Source organism: Rattus norvegicus, chromosome 14 (assembly GCF_021556685.1).
Source record: "Rattus norvegicus strain SHRSP/BbbUtx chromosome 14, alternate assembly SHRSP_T2T, whole genome shotgun sequence".
In the NCBI taxonomy this organism is placed as follows: Eukaryota; Metazoa; Chordata; class Mammalia; order Rodentia; family Muridae; genus Rattus; species Rattus norvegicus.
Window position 1 is genome coordinate 87,997,035 of NC_141547.1, and position 16,874 is coordinate 88,013,908.

A 16,874-nucleotide genomic window follows, 5' to 3' on the forward strand; every position below is an offset into this window, starting at 1 on the left:
GGTCCATGGAGTCAAATGAATGAGTTCAAACAGCTGGTGTCAAAAAGGATGACTTGTCCTGAAAGCTGTTCTAATTAACACGATTGTGAGAAGCCTGCCTACCTGTTTAGAAATGAACTCCATACAAATTGCTCGTGAGGTAAGACCAAGCAATTCCCCCTTGGACTTGCCCACAGTGCCTTTGTGGTATAGTTTAGCAAGTCTTCTCTTTGTCTGTCTGGTCTTGTTTCTAGAAAATACATTTCCCACCAGTTTGTCACCTCAGACACATCAAAAGTGATCTTTGGCCACTTTCAAATGACATGTCTTTTGAAACTAAGACAATGAACAAGCATGCTAACTCTCTCTCTCTCTCTCTCTCTCTCTCTCTCTCTCTCTCTCTTTGCATGGAAGTCAAGTCACTGAGAATTTGAAATCACCATTAGAAGTGTGCCATGTTCTATTCCACTGGCTACGGTTTTGCCTGCCTCCCTGGAGGTTTGCTGTCATCTGGGACAATTGGAGGCCTGAGGCCATCAGGGACTACCAGCTGTGCTTGCATCCTTGGGAGCCAGCTGCTACCCAGGACAACCAGCTCTACCTGCAATCTCAGAAGCCTGTTGCCATCAAGAACTACCAGGGATGCAAACACCAGGGACAAATAGATGGCTAGAGGCTAGACAAGAACCCAGCTATCCTGCTACAGCAACCCTACATATCCTAACACACCTGAAGCAGAAGAAAATGACCTTAAATCTAATGATAGACTATGAAGATGATAGAGACTCTTAAAAAGGAAATGGATAATCCCTTAAAGAAATGCAGAAAAATACATTCAAACAAGTAAAAGAAATGATTAAAACTGTAAAGAACTATGAATAGAAATAGAAGCAATAAAGAAAACACAAACCAAGGCAATTCTGGAGGTGGAAAACCTTGGAAAGAGGACAGAAACTACACATGCAAGCATCACCAACAGAATATAAGAGATGGAAGACAGACTCTCAGGCTTACAAGATACAATAGAAGAAAAAAATTGATACACTAGTCAAAGAAAATGCTAAATCTAAAAAGTTTCTAGCAAAAAACATTTAGAAAATTTGGAACACTATGAAAAGATCAAACCTAAAAATAATAGGAATAGAAGAAAGAGAATATTTCCAGCTCAAAGGCCCAGAAAGTATCTTCAACAAAATTATAGAAGAAAATTTCCTTAACCTAAATAAATAAATGCCTGTAAATATATAAGAAGTTTACAGAACACCAAATAGATTGGACCAGAAAAAGAAATCCTCCCACCACATAATAATCAAAACATTAAATGTACAGAATAAAAATAGATTATTAAAAGCTGCTACCGAAAAGGGCCAAGTAATGTATAAAGGCAGACCTATCAGAATTACACCTGACTTCTCAACACAGAAACTATAAGTCAGAAGGGCCTGAGCAAATATTTTGCAGACCCCAAGAGACCAGAGATGTCAGTATAGAGTAATATACTCAGCAAAACTTTCAATCACTATAGATAGAGAAAATAAGGTATTTCAAGGCAAAACCAAATTAAAAAATATCTAGCCCTACAGAGGATATGAGAAGGAAAGTTCCAACATAAGGAGGAAAACACAAGAAATGATAAATTTTACATCAGCAAATTAAAAAGAAGAGAAACACACACACACACACAAGCATCAAAATAACAAAAATTAATTATTGATCAATAACATGTCTCAACATCGGTAGACTCAATTTCCCAATAAAAAGACACAGGCTAACAGAGTAGATATATGAAAAGGATCCATCATTTTGCTGCATATAATAAACACACCTCAGCAACAAAAATAAGCCTCACCTCAGAGGAAAGGGATGGAAAAAAGGGTTTTCCAAGTAAATGGGCCCAAGAAACAAACTGGAATAGCCATTCCAATACTTAAAAACAATAGGCTTTCAACCAAAAGTCAGCAAAACAAATTGAGAAGGATACTTTATACTCAACAAAGCAAAAATCCACCAAGATACTGTCTCAATTCTGAACATCTATGCTCCAAATATAAGGGCAGCCACATTAATGAAAGAAACATGACTAAAGCTTAAATCGCACATTAAACACGATACATCAATGGACAGGTCATCAAAACAAAAACTAAACAGAGAAATAATGAACAGAAATATAACAGAGGTTATAAATCAAATGGACCTAACAGATGTCTACAGAACCTTTCATGCAAACACAAAAGATTATATCTTCTTCTTAGCACCTCATGGAACTTTCTCCAAAACTGACCATATACTTGGTCACAAAGCAAACCTCAACAGATAAAGGAGATTAAAATAACCCCTTGCATCTTATCAGATCACCATGGATTAAAGCTGGACTCCAACAACAACATAAACAACAGAAAGCCTACAGACACATAGAAACTGAACAACTCTCGCCTCGGTGAGCACTAGGTCAAGAAGAAATAAAGACTTTCTAGAATTCAATGAAAATGAACACAATGAAAATGTGATGTAATGAGAGCAGTGCTAAGGGGAAAGTTCATAGCACTAAGTGCCTTCATAAAGAACTTGGAGAGATTCATATTAGCAACTTAACAGCATACCTGAAAGCTCTAGAATAAAAAGAATCAAACACACCCAAGAGGAGTAGACATTAGGAAATAACAAAACTCAGGGCTGACATAAATAAAGTAGAATACAAAGAATCAACTAAACCAAGAGTTGGTTCTTCGAGAAAAACAACAAGGTAGACAAACCTTTAGCCAAACTAACTAAAAGCTGGGAGACAACATTCAAATGAATAAAATCAGAAGTGAAAAAGAGGACGTAACAACAGAAACTGAGGAAATTCAAAAGAATCATTAGATCTTACTTCAAAATCCCATATTCCACAAAAATTTAAAAAAAATAAATGAAACGGAGAATTCTCTGGATAGACTCTACTTATCAAAGTTAAATCAAGATCAGTTAAACAATTTAAATATATCTATAACCCCTAAGGGAATAGAAACTAATTAAAAGTGCCCCTCTCCCAAAAGGTTTTAGTGTGAAATTCTACCAGACTTTCAAGAAAGAGATAATACCAATACTCTTCACACTATTCCACAATAGAAACAGAAGATGGAAAGATCTCCCATGCTCATGGATTGGTAGGATTAACACAGTAAAAATAGCCATCTTACCAAAAGCAGTCTACAGATTCAGTGCACTTCCTTCCCATCAAACCCTCAACACAATTCTTTATAGACCTTGAAAGAAAAATTCTCAACTTCATATGGAAATACAAAAAAAACCCAGGATATCTAAAACAATCTTGTACAATAAAAAGAATTTCTGGAGGTATCAACATCCCTGTATATGGAACAATAATAATAAAGACTGAATGGTATTTATATAGAAACAAAAGGGCTGACCAATGGGATAGAATCAAAGACCCAGAAATAAACCCACTCACATAAGGATACCTGATTTGTGACAAAGAAGGCAAAACCATACAATGGAGAAAAAAGAAAGCATCATCAACAAATGGTTCTGATCTAATTTGATGTCTGCATGTAGAATAACACCAATAGGTCCATATTTATCACCCTGCACAAAATTCATAATCAAGTGGATCAAAGATCTCAACATAAAATAGAAACCCTAAACCTCATAGAAGGGAAAGTGGGAAGTATCCTTGAACACATTGGTATAGGAGACAACTTAAACAGAACACCAGTAGCTCAGTCAGTAAGCTCAACAATTAATAAATGGGACCTCATGAAACTGAAGAGCTTCTGTAAGGCAAAGGATACCATCAGTAAGACAAAACAGCGGCCTACAGAATAGGAAAAGTTCTTCACCAACCCTACATCTGACAAGGGGTTAATATCCAAAATACATAAAGAACTCAAGTTAGACACCAACAAACCAAATAATTCAATTAAAAAATGGAGTAAAGAGCTAAACCGAGAATCCTCAAGAGAGGAATGTCTAATGTCCAAAAAAAAAAAAAAAAAAAAAACCAATGTTAAAGACATGTTCAATGTCCTTAGTCATCAGGAAAGTGCAAATCAAAACAACTCTGAATCTTACACTCATCAGAATATCTGAGATTAAAAACTGAAGTGGTAGCCCATGCTGGTGAGGCTGTGGAGTAAGAACACTTCTCTATGGCTGGTGTGAATGCAAGCTTTACAACCACTCTGGAAATCAATTTGGTGGTTTCTCAGAAAATTGAGAATAGTTCTATCTCAAAACCCAGCTATACTACCCCTGGGCATAAATCTAAAAGATGATCCACATTACCTAAAGAACCCTTTCTCAACTATGTTCATAACAGCTTTGTTCATAATAGTTAGAAACTGGAAACAATGTCCCTCAACTAAGGAATGGATTTAAAAATGTGGTTCATTTGTACAATGGAATACTACTCAGCTGTTAAAACAAGGATATTATGAAATTTGCAGGCAAATGAATAGAACCAGAAAATAATCATTCTGAGTGAGGTAACCCAGACCCAAAAGTACATGCATGGTGTATGTATTCACTTATAAGTAGATATTAGCCATAAATTACAGTATACCCATGCTTAAATCCAGACTCAAAAAAGCTAAATAATGAGGGCCCAGGATAAGATGCTTGAATCTCACTAAGAAGGGGAAATAAAAGTCATTAGAGGTAGATGGAGGAAGGGAACTGGGTGGGAGAGGGGAAGGGGAAAGGAACAGAGTGGGGTGTGGGATCAGAATGGAGGGAGAACCCAGGCAAGAGGGCCTGGGGAGTGAAAGGAAATCAGCAGGGATGCTGTGGGGTTGTGTCTTTGAGAAGTGTTGGAGACCTAGGATCAGGGATGCTCCAGGGAGTCTATGAGGGTGACACTAACTGAAACTCCTAGCAGAGAGGGTTATGGAGCCTGATGTGGCCACCTCCTAGAGTCAAGCAGGACTCCCAGTAGAGGAATAAGGACACCACCCCACACACAAAGCCTTTGACCCAAAATTTGTCCTATATGTAAGAAATTCAGAGACAAAGAAGGAGCTGGACCAATGACTGGCCCAACTTGAGACCAATTCAATGGGCAAAACCCAATGCCTAACACTAGTAATGATACTCTGTTATGCTTGCAGTCAGGGGCCTAGCACAACTGTCCTCTTAGAGGCTCCATCCAGCAGCTGACTGAAACAGATGCAGAGACCCATAGCTAACCATTGGAAGGAGCTCAGGAAGTCTTGTGGGAGAGTTGGAGGAAGGCCTGAGGGACCCAGAAGCGAAAGAGACTCCACAAGAACAACAACAGAGTCAACTAACTTACACTCTTGGGGACTCACAGAAACTGAACCACCAATAAAAAAGCATACATGGGCTACACCTAGACCCCCTGCACATACGTAGGTCTTCATGCAGGTCCTCCAAATACTGGAGTCAGGGCTGTCCATGACTCTTTTGCCTACCTGTAGATCCTTTTCCCCTAGCTGGGCTATCTTGTCTGGCCTCAGTGGGAGAAGATGTGCATAGTTTTGCAGTATCTCAATGTGCCAGAGTATGTTGGTAACCAGGAGAAGACTCCCTCTTCTCAGAGGAGAAGGGGAAGGGTATGAGGGAGGGGCTATGAGGTAGTGACTGGGAGGAGACACCAGGGGGAAAGGGGCTGTGATTGGGATGTAAAGTAAATAAATTAATGGGCAATTGTCCAGTACCTGCCCAGGAGCCTGTTCCCCTGAATATGGACTCTTCATGAAGAATGTGAGCTGGCTGATGTAGCATGGGCTTTGTGTTTCCTCTTGAGTAGGACTGTGCAAGGCCACGTCATTGGGCAAATGTACCCGGATGAAGCCTAGGTTCTGGATAGAGCTCTGAGGGCTACGATGAACAAGAGTCTGGAACTCCATCTGCCCGGTGCTTATGTGAATCTGATGCTTGGGGCTCAAGGAGAGACAGGCCTGCAAACAGAAGTCATGGTGAGCGGGATGCCTGCAAAGTGAACGAGCAAATGGATACAGAACATAAAAGGAAATAAAGCTAAATGCACAGTAGACTTTTCCTGCTCTCTGGTTCATCTTCACTGACGTTTTGTTTTTTTTAAAGATTGCTATGCTCCTTGGTGCTTCCTAGTTCCTAAGAAAAGCTTTGAGAATATGACTAGTAGGTCATACTAATAGCCTGAAGCTTTAGTACAGGTTCAGATACAAAACATGTTCACATGTGCAGAGAAACAATGATGACAACTTGCAGATTCAAAAAAATATAGTGTTATTTGCTTCATATTTTCCAAAGTGTTTTGGTAGCTGTTAGTTAAATAAATCAGCAAACTTAGGTGGGTGGGACAGAAGACAGGGGGAAGGAGAGAAAAACGTCTAAACTCATGGCTTCCTCAGAACATTGGGTATTTTGTAAGATTAAAATAAAGTATCTGAAACGACTCAAAATCATTGCAGCAGAAAAAGATTGAAACAGACATCTAGGGCTTTTTTTTAAGCAGTCATACATCAACAAGGCTACTTTTAAAGTTAATGCATGCAAGCAATCATTTGTGTGATTTCACAACATTCAGCAGAATAAAAAGTATGTCCCCCAAATCCCCAATGAAAATCTATTAGAACACTGAACATACTACACTACTGTCACAAAATTCTTAACGTTTTAAATGAACATTTCCTAACGCTGAGCTACCTCCCAGAACCACAGCTCAACTCTTTAGGATCTTACCCTAATTTTCACTTGGAAAAGGGACACAAATACAGGCTAACGACTGAGTGATAAGGGAAGAAGCTGCTTTGGTGTATGAATGTATGTGTGGTATGTTGTGGTGTGTGTGTGTGTGTGTGTGTGTGTGTGTGTGTGTGTGTGTGTGTGTGTGTGTATCTGCTGGGGATAGAACCAAGGGTCTTGTGCATCCCAAACACATGTTCTACCACTGAGCTGCACCCAGGCCTGTGGTTGCATTTCTGTGGTGGACAGAACACCTTACTAGTAACATGTCAGAGACGATCTTCATGCCTTCTTTTTGCAGATAGTACCCATCCCTCACGTCTTCTTTGGCAGCTTCCCAGACTCCAGAGATGAGAAGGATAAATTCAACTCTTAGTTTTTCGTCGACCAGCAACCTCCTGGAGACTTGACCTTGAGCAAGGAACATCTGGGCGTATTTGTAGATGAGCTCGGCACTCATCAAGCTCAGCTGCATGGGAGGAGGAGATAGAGTCAGATGGTCCCTGGCATGGGGTGTGTGGAGTTTTGCTTTGTTCACCATTAGTAGGGATGTAAGTGATCTAGCATCAGGTCAAGGAGACAGAGTCCAGCTCATGTTTGCTATTAGGTGATGAGTAGACAACTATCCCAGCACCCATTTGTTCTGGGATATTCTGCTTCCCCATTTATACCATGATCAAGAGAAAACAAAAGGTCCCTTATAGCCCTTTGGGTTTTTAGATGGTCTGCACTTAAATAGGAAATTACGTCATAAATCTTTTGACAGATTGGCCCCAACATCATTCCATATTCTTCATTCTCTCCACCATCATTGTGTGGTCTGTGTTCAAGCCATAATGAACTTTTATCATCTCCAAATAACCAACGCTTTCTCCCAATATCACACATGTTCTTCCGCTTGTCATATCTTTGTTCTCTGCCTAGCAAAACCCTCCTTCTCTGCCTCTCTCTTTATACATCTTCACTATATAAAATGTCCAGATGTTTGTAAAGGCAGAGTTTGTAATGTCACTACACTTCAACAGTTTCCCACCTTCAACAGGCATCCTTCACTAGCATCATTTTAAAAAGTTAATGTACATTTATTGATTCTCTAAGAGTTTTATATATGGATACTATGTAATTTGATCATATCCCCCATTCACTCCTTTACCTAATTCATCCAAGATCTACTTAGCACCACCCTAGCTCTACCCAGTCCAATTTGTGCTGCCTGCATTAATGGATGTGAAATCATCCACTGGAGTGTGGTCAACCTACCAGGGCACACCCTTAAAGAAAACTGACTCTCCCTTCCCCAGAAACCATCAAACGTCCCCAGGTCTAAGCTAGGGTGGTGTTTATGGGCTCTTCCCTCTTCCAGACAGCATCTGTTCTTGGTCTTTTTCCTTTAGTGCAAAATCTAAGATACCATTTTTTTTTTATCTCTGAATACTTCAGTCTGTAAACTGACAGAGCAGGACTCATTTTGCAAACACTCTCATTGTGTTCAGTTAAAAGAGCCATGGTTGTTATCTTACTCATTTTGTAAACCAATAACTCCTTAACTGAACTCTTGCTTGTACTTCTGTTGAATCACGTACTTCTGTTTCATGTTGAAACAGTGCTTAGCACTGTTTTTGAAGGATGGCTGTTTCTACATTTAATTCCATTCATCCATGTCTACAAGACAGGGATTAAATATTTCCTTCTTTGGTCTTTAGTAGCTTCTAGAAATGGCTAAGTAAATGTGCATAGTGAAACAGTAGATTCTGTTTTCTGATAGTCACAATTATTTATCCAATAATGAGCAGTGGCTTAGAAATATCTTTAAAAATAAAAATTTCTCCCAAGCTATAAAAATAAGCTAGTTTGGAAGTAAACTTTTTCAAAGTGTGTGTGTGTGTGTGTGTGTGTGTGTGTGTGTGTTCACACATGCATGTAGAGGCAGATAGTCAATGACAGGTGTCTTTCTCAGTCACTCATTCTGAGAAGTTTCTGGGTAGAAACTCCACACCCCAGGGCCTTGAGTCCAGGTAAGGCCATATGTGCAGTACTCATAAGGAAGATGTGTAGAATGAGGCTTGCTACTTACAGGGTGACATTGTTGACATATGACACACCTTATTTACGATCTTTTCCTCTGAACTGGGGAGCCATAGAGTGGAGATGTCAGAGGCATGAGAGTAAAGGAGGGGGAAGTTGACTCCCCATGATAGGAACAGTCACAAAACACCTCTGTGTTCAGATGCTAGGTATCGCAGCTGACATTACTTAAGCACAGCTTGTATCCTGGGAGAGCTAGAGTTAGCAGACAGATGTGCCCCTGAACACTCTTCAAGTGCTATGTTTTTGGGGAATCAAATGAACTCTGAAACCAGACCCTTGAAGGTTTCAGGGGGATTATGGCTTTTGAAACCAGCTTTGATGAGAAAGAAATATTTTTGAAGGACAAGAAATAACCTGTTCCAGGTTAAGGAAAAACTTCCTATTTCAAGAACAGGAGAAACATCTAGAACGACAGAACCTAGAATAGATGGTGGGCACAGGGAGGTACAGAGCTAATGAGCTGGGCCAAGTGAGGTCTTTGGATGCTGTATAGAGAACGTAAATGTTGTCGCTAATGTAGGGAGCCATCAGCGATCTGAGAGTAGCAGGCGACATGACCAGATGTGTTTTATGAAGGGAGGGCTATAAGAGGAGAGGAGTAGGTGATCACAGGAAGCCCAGCCTTCCTCCCCAGCTTTGGCATGATTGTTATTCAGTGTTTAAGATGAAGACTTAGGAGGAAGAACAGGAAATATGTGACAGGGCCACTTGTTGTGTCTTAGTCATTCTACTCGTCTCTTCACTGTCACGTCACTTAAACTCCAGTGGTGGAAAGAAGAGCAATACATACGTACATAATACATACATACTTACATACATACATACACACATACATACATACATACATACACACACACACACACACACACACACACACACACACACACACACACGACAGCAGCTAGGTACTAAAGTACCAATGGAGAGAACCCAGGGAGTAAGGGTACAGGGTGACTTCTGTGAGGAAGAGACACTTGAGCTAAGTGTCCAAGGATCATTTTCAGCTCTCTGTTGAGCCAAAGCCACAGCATAAGACAAGGACAATTAATCTAGTTATGGGCCATTGTAACCCAAGAGTGTGGTTGGTTGAAGGAGACAAAGACCAGGTATAGGTCAGAAGGAACTAAAACATGAAGGTCATAGTGAGATGTTTGTGTGTTGCTGGATGGACAACACAAAGCTACAACGGTATTGAGAGAGAGAGCAAGTGACTTATTAACTTTCTGATTACCACTGTGGCAATTGTTATCAAGGCTGACAGAGATACCCACCCTGTATGAAAGATGGTCAGATTATGGGTCAGTGAGAAACAGGAGATGGAAGAGACAGGGAGATTCTGATCACTTTTATTTTTTATTTTTTTTAAGTTATACTTAATGGGTACAGAAAACAAAGGATGCTCAGGCAATCATAGTGCTTTGACTTGATTCTGATATCAGTGCTATCCTGCCTTGAGCCAAAGGAAGCAGGGAAAATAAGTGACTTTGAAATTGGAAATGAGGGGCAGATTTGCAGCTTTTGAGAGAGGATTGGGCTAAGAATATGAAATACACAATCTGATATTATCACATTGATTTAAGACTAATAAAAAAAGAGGAGGTTACTAGGAGAGAAAGCTGGAAATGTCTCTTAACTTCAGTGTCAAAATATAATTCTGAATAGTGCATTTATCAAGTTCTAATCATGGTCTTTATAATTATGCAAAATCCAGGAAAATAATACACTGAGGAAGAAATAGCACTTACCTTATTAGGGAAGCTTATGAGGTCTCTCAATATATGAATAGAATCCATCATAGTTTCCTAAATAGCAGAAACAAGCCACCAACAAATGAGAGAGAATGAGAGCGAATGAGAGAGAGAAAGAGACAGAGAGAGATTATTTCAAATGCAGCTTTCTTATAAAGAAATGAAGCATATATTGTGATTTTCTAAGAAGAGGCTTCATAGAGGCTAGGCCTTTTGGAATAAGACCATGGCCTTGATCTCAAAGTTTCCATCCAGTCCAGCATTACTCTGGTGTGCCTCTGTCCAGCCTCACCGGACCCTGTAGGAAACTGATATCACAGAAGCTGAAATAAAGGGAAAAACTAAGTAGAACTTTGAAGAAGGGGCAGAGAAAATGTTGGAGGAAGGAAAATGATTGGGTCTAGAAGAATATCTTGAAATTCTAGTGAAACAAAGTATGCTCTTTGTAGACATGAATGCCCTCTTGTGACCGCTATAAAGCAAAGCTGCTTTATTCTGTAAAGGCAGTAACCTTTTGAGTTTATGGTCATTTACTAAGAAGAGATCAGGTATCCTGCACTTGTAGCAGGAGCTGTGGGTCACTTATTAAGTATACTTACTGCTCTAAAGAACCAGTTCAATTTCCAACACCCACATGGTGGCTCACAGCCATCTGTAATTCCAATTCCAGGGGATCTCATAATCTCTTCTGGCCTCTATGGGCACCAGGTATATGTGTGGCACACAGGTATATACACAGGCAAAATACCCATACTTGTGAAATAAATCTTTTAAAACTTAAAAAATAATGTTTATGAAAAAGAAATTGCACGTAATTTTGACTGTATCTATTTGATTATGGCTGTTAACAGAATAAAATTTCAGAATTATAAATATTTTATTCATAGAAACATTAGGAGAATTATATATAATGATAAGTGACTTGTATCACTTTTCCTACTATATAGCAGAAGCACTCACAAGAGCCTAGCTGCCTGCGTACTTGGTTTCCTTCCTTGCTTGGATTTTGTGAGCAGGAGCCCTTGCTAAAGACCCAACTATTGAGAGGTCCTGCTGCTCTCTAGGTTCATAAACACTGATCTTGCTCTGTTCAGGGCCATTACCTGATCTGTATAAGGTACTTTGCATGCTGAAAAAATTAATACATCCTGTATTTGTGACCATTGACCACACGAAGAAGTGTTTCTGCTCTCCACATACAAGCGGCTCAGGATTCCAGTGATCATGGCGATGTAGTTCCTGATTTCCGTGTAACTTCCCACCAGCTGGAGAGTAGACAGGTTTTCCAGGGTGGAGTTATATCTGAAGAAAACATAGAACTATGATGATGATTTGTTGGCATTGTAAAACTTTACTCTGCCAAAGGGGAATGGAGTTTGTTCTTGAGTAGGTTTGAGCCAAAGGAGAATGATGTAAGGGAGAGGTGGTCTGTCTAGGAAAACACGAAACACACAATGAGACATGATACCAAAATCCTAATAACGCATCACCTTTGATTAGAATTGAAAAACCACAAGCTATCAGTCAGGTACCAACCAATATACAAGCATCACAACAAATGAAAGTATGAGGCCCAGAGCCAAAGACACATTAGCTAGAACTGGCTGAAGTAGATTGGGCAGCCTACCATTGAGCACTCATAGTGTGCATACCCAAATTAGAGTGGACATGGACAACATATTTGTAGCTGAGTGTAAGATCACAAGTTTATGTCTTCAGATTTTAATAACTGGGCATTTTACTTATTTATGAATGCAACACTAATGTCTTGGACTGACCTCTGTGAAGGCCAATGCCTCTTCCAACCCTTGCTCTACACTGTTCTCGTGCTATGACAGCAAGACATCATTTGCTTGAATAACTCAGCCTGCCTACAGGCCAACTGATGGAGACATTTTCTCAGCTGAGGTTTCCTCTTCCCAGATGAATTCAGTTTCCCAGCACAGTTAGAACTGAGGAAAATGTCTCACGTCAGCCAGTGCTGGTGGAAATACCAAGGCCATGCTGAAGAAGTGCTAAGTAAGAGATATCATATGACCCACCGATTTTACCTCCAGGAAATAAAAATGCTCACCCACACCAAAACTTGTGTGAGAATCTTCACGATAACCTGACTGTGGTGGTTTGAATATGTTTGGCCCAGGGAAGGGCACTATTAGGAGGTGTGGCTTTGTTGGAGTACATGTGGCTTTGTTGGAGGAAGTGTGTCACTGTGTTGGGTAGGCTTTGAGACCAGACCCTCCTCCTAGCTGCTTAGAAAGTAGTCCCCTCCTGGCTGCCCTCAGATCAAGATGTAGGATTCTCATCTCTTTCTCCAGCACTATGTCTGCCTAGATACTGTCATGCTTCCTGCTATGATGATAATGGAACTCAGAAACTATAACCAAGCCCCAATAAAATGTCTTATATAAGAGTTGCCTTGGTCATGGTGACTCTTCATAGCAACACAATACTAAGGCAGAGGTATGTCTCTTCACAACAATAAAACCCCAACTAAGACACTGACTTACTACTGACAAAATATAACACATAACAAAATGAGGCAATTCAATAAATATTATTCAGCAATAAAACATGGTTTAAAGAGACAAGAAAGTATCATGGACCCTGAAGCATGTGCATAGTGTCACGCAAGTGGTGCTTAATAGGTTCATTGTGAGGAAACCTCACTTTTGCTCAGCATGAGAAAGCCAGTTGAATGCTGTTCTTTTAGTAGCTGTTTGCCATATCTCTCCAGGGACAACAAGCTGTATTGTAGGGTGCCTGTGTTGCACTCTATTACTTACAGGTCCTTGTCGTGACAGTCGTTTCCATGGTAACGGGGCAGCACAGTCACCTCCACGGTACATGGCTGCACCTTGGAGCCTTGGCCATCTGTGACTTCAGTTGAAACAATGACTGTGAAGGAAGTTGACAGAGAAGGGTCATCCCTGACACACAGCTGTGGGGAAATGTCTTCACACCAATAGCAACTGAATACTGAATAGTGATCATGACGGGGACGGGGACAGGGGACAGGGTGCAGGCAAAACTCAAGCATGCTGTTCTACCTCCCACATTATACACAGTGAGGATACCAGCAAAGCAGTAAATAGAATCTCTGCTAAGCAAAATCAGAAGCTATGGTGGTAATGGCTTTTTTTTTCTTTCCTTTTTCTTTTCTTTTTCCTTTTTTGCTTTTAAAGGCTTATTTTGATTGAAAATAGATTTTTCACACAATACATTCTGATTACAGTTGACCCTCCCCCAACTCCTCTCAGATCCTCTTCACCCAATTCACACCCTCGCTCTCTCTTGTAGGAAACAGGTATCTTTAAAAAGAAGAAAAAAGGGGGTTGGGGATTTAGCTCAGTGGTAGAGCGCTTGCCTAGCAAGCGCAAGGCCCTGGGTTCGGTCCCCAGTTCCGGAAAAAAAAAAAAAGAAAAGAAAAGAAAAAGAAGAAGAAAAAGAAATAAAAAGAAAAAAGGTAACAAGGAGAATAATAAGAAAAAAATAAAAACAAAAAAATCTGAAGAGGGCAAACCAAACTAACAAACAGATATAAAAAGTCAAAGAAAAGCACAAGAAATACATATAGATGCAGAGACAGAGAAGTATACATTTACATGGAGATAGATAGATAGATAGAGAGAGAGAGAGAGAGAGAGAGAGAGAAGAAATACCCAGACAAAGTTACACGCAGTTACCAGTGTCTTGCTCAGCCACACAGAGAAGCTTTGTCCTACACTAGATGGAACAAATACGCAACCAGACAATGTGCAGAGAGTAAGAGACCTCAGAACACCCAGTCCTACATGCAATGTCTCCATCAAATTCTTCCCCATGGGGCTCAGGGAACCCTGCAGAAGGGGAGCCAGAGGGGATGAAAGACACCAAGGAAACAAGGCCTTCTAGACACAACAGGACTGTCGCACATACAAATTCACAGAGACTGTGGCAGCACGCACAGGACCTGCATAGGTCTAAGCCAGATGCATCTCAGCCCTGAGAGGGGAAGTGGACACAAGCACCCATTTCTAGCTCAGAAGCTGTCTCCAGTTGATAACTTGCAAAGGAGAAATTAGTTCAATAGAATCTCCTTGCACATACAAACCACACTTAAGGGCAGGCCCCATGCCCAGGAGTAGATGACCAACTGAATAGTATTTTTGGAGGTTTTTTTCTTATAGATATTTGTTTTAAATTATGTGTACATATGTATGTCTGTGTTAGGTTAACTTACATGTGGTTGTAGGTGCCCTTGGATGATAGAAGAGGATACTGGATATCCTGGAACTAGGGCTATAGGCAGTTGTAAGCCACCTAACCGAGATGCTGAGAACTACTCTCTAACCTGAGTAGTTCTTAACCACTGAGCTATCTCTCCTGCTCCATGGTAATGACTTGTTTACAAGGGACTCAAAAATAAAGTACAGTATGCAAAGAGACCTGAAGTTTCTTCTGTCCTTCTGAGATCTCACAGCCTAATCTAAGATCTGAGCAGCAAAGTAAGGTCAGTTAGTATCAAAGAGGTTGGACAGACCAGTGAATTAGATAGGGAGATGAGGGGAGTCACAGAGGACAGGCAGACCAGTGAATGCTCATTATCATAGAGGCAGACAGGCGGATGCCATCACCATGTACTGCAGGAGGCGGGGGTAAGTCATCACGCATTCCCAACATCATGGTAGGCAGGACCATTTCTGCACACACATACACACACACACACACACACACACATACGTACACACATACACACATACACACATAAACACACACACATACATACACACACACATACACACACATACACACATAAACACACACACACACACACACAGTGTCCTTGTCCACTGAAAACGTAAGGAATGCTGAAGGGGGTTGTTAGGGACATGGGGAGTGTAGTCCAGACTCTCATATTTTAATTAGGTCCTAAATGATAGAGGCAGATTTAAAAGGAAAAGATAAAGGAGAACCCTGAGGGGGAGGTTTCCATAAAAACATCCCTATGTATCTAGAAATGGCTGCTTGATAGACCTGGGAATCCTCTCATGTAACAAAGGCCTGGAGGCAGGGGCTCTCACCCTGTGGGTCATGACCTCTTTGGGCGTCGCATATCAGATATCCTGTATATCAGATATTTAATTTACAACTCACAACAGTAGGAAAGTTATAGTTATGAAGTAGCAACAAAGTAGTTTTATGGTTGGGAGTCACCACACCATGGGGGACTGTATTAAAAGGTCACTGGATTCGGAAGGTTGAGAACCACTGCTCAAAGGTATGACAAGGAGCATTGCTGGTGACATTGGGTTTAGGTGATAGCCACAGGTACAGTTATACCTGCATACATGTGAACCTTGGTTATTTATATAGGTTACTCAACCTTAAACCCAGTACTAAAGGTTGGAGACTTAACTCAGAAGTCAGTCCTTCTTAGGACATGGGCATCCCAATCATAAGGAAGCTCAATGTTGGGCTCTGCCTTTCCCCAAGATTCTGGGGCAGTAGTGATTGTGTGGGTCTCTGGAGGTTCCAGTTTTAATAAGTACCCCAACTGCAGAAAATGTGATCAAGAGAGAGGATGGGAGAAAAGGAGTAGGTTTTAGGTAAGACAATTCAATTTGACATAGTAACTCTGTGCTGTATTCACTCCTGCAAGGTAAGAACCATTAAATATTTACTACATTTATGTTTGCTTGTTGCTCATATTTATCCTGTAGTAATTGAGACCTCAGGCACTCACTGGGATCTAATAAAACCATGGTTACCAGTATGTGTCACATGAAGGATTTGAGCAACATTTAATTGACACTGTTCCAGGCCTGTGACCTAAAATTTGGTTCTACAGATTTATGTCGAAATACTCTTCATTCCAACATGGTGCTGAGAAGCTTTTCTTTTACACATCAGTCTAGCCCTGTGACCTATAGCTATCTGGCAGAAAGAGGTACTCATGCCCCAACCTGGAGCTCTCAGGTAAGGGACATATCAGTTGTTAATCATGAGAGGGATGTCTATTGAAGTTGAGCATCCTTGTCTAAAGCAAATCCCACTTTGACCCACCTCTTACACAATGGCCTTCTGGCTACTACCAAGAAGTGGGGTTGCTTGGCATGGGTAGCCATTATGCAAAAAATTTCCAGAAGCAGGTGAATGCAATTTTAGTACCAAAAGACTTATGGGTAGAAGGCACATGAACATCACCCTTATCCATAAATTCAGCAGTGCCGACTATGGTGGTTATTCTGTTTGCTTGGCTTTGGAAAACTCAAGCTCAGATGCAAACACAAAAGCATCATCATGCCAATCAGAACATGACTACAACACTCAGAGAAACATTCTCAGAGCAGTTTGCTCTGTGTGACTTGAATATAGAAGCAAGAGAAAGTG

At 40.6% G+C, this 16,874-nt stretch overlaps 1 protein-coding gene across 1 annotated transcript in view; it reads right to left on the reverse strand.

Annotated features, from left to right (window-relative positions):
• Window positions 1-16,874, reverse strand: part of Pkd1l1 (polycystin 1 like 1, transient receptor potential channel interacting) — a 129,588-nt gene that overhangs the window by 58,617 nt on the left and 54,097 nt on the right. The window contains exons 21-25 of the mRNA XM_087584613.1: window positions 13,289-13,400; window positions 11,606-11,804; window positions 10,500-10,556; window positions 6,926-7,135; window positions 5,655-5,897 (exon numbers count right to left, since the gene is read on the reverse strand). Coding sequence (XP_087440739.1) covers window positions 5,655-5,897; window positions 6,926-7,135; window positions 10,500-10,556; window positions 11,606-11,804; window positions 13,289-13,400 — 821 coding nt within the window. The remainder of the gene's footprint in view (window positions 1-5,654; window positions 5,898-6,925; window positions 7,136-10,499; window positions 10,557-11,605; window positions 11,805-13,288; window positions 13,401-16,874) is intronic.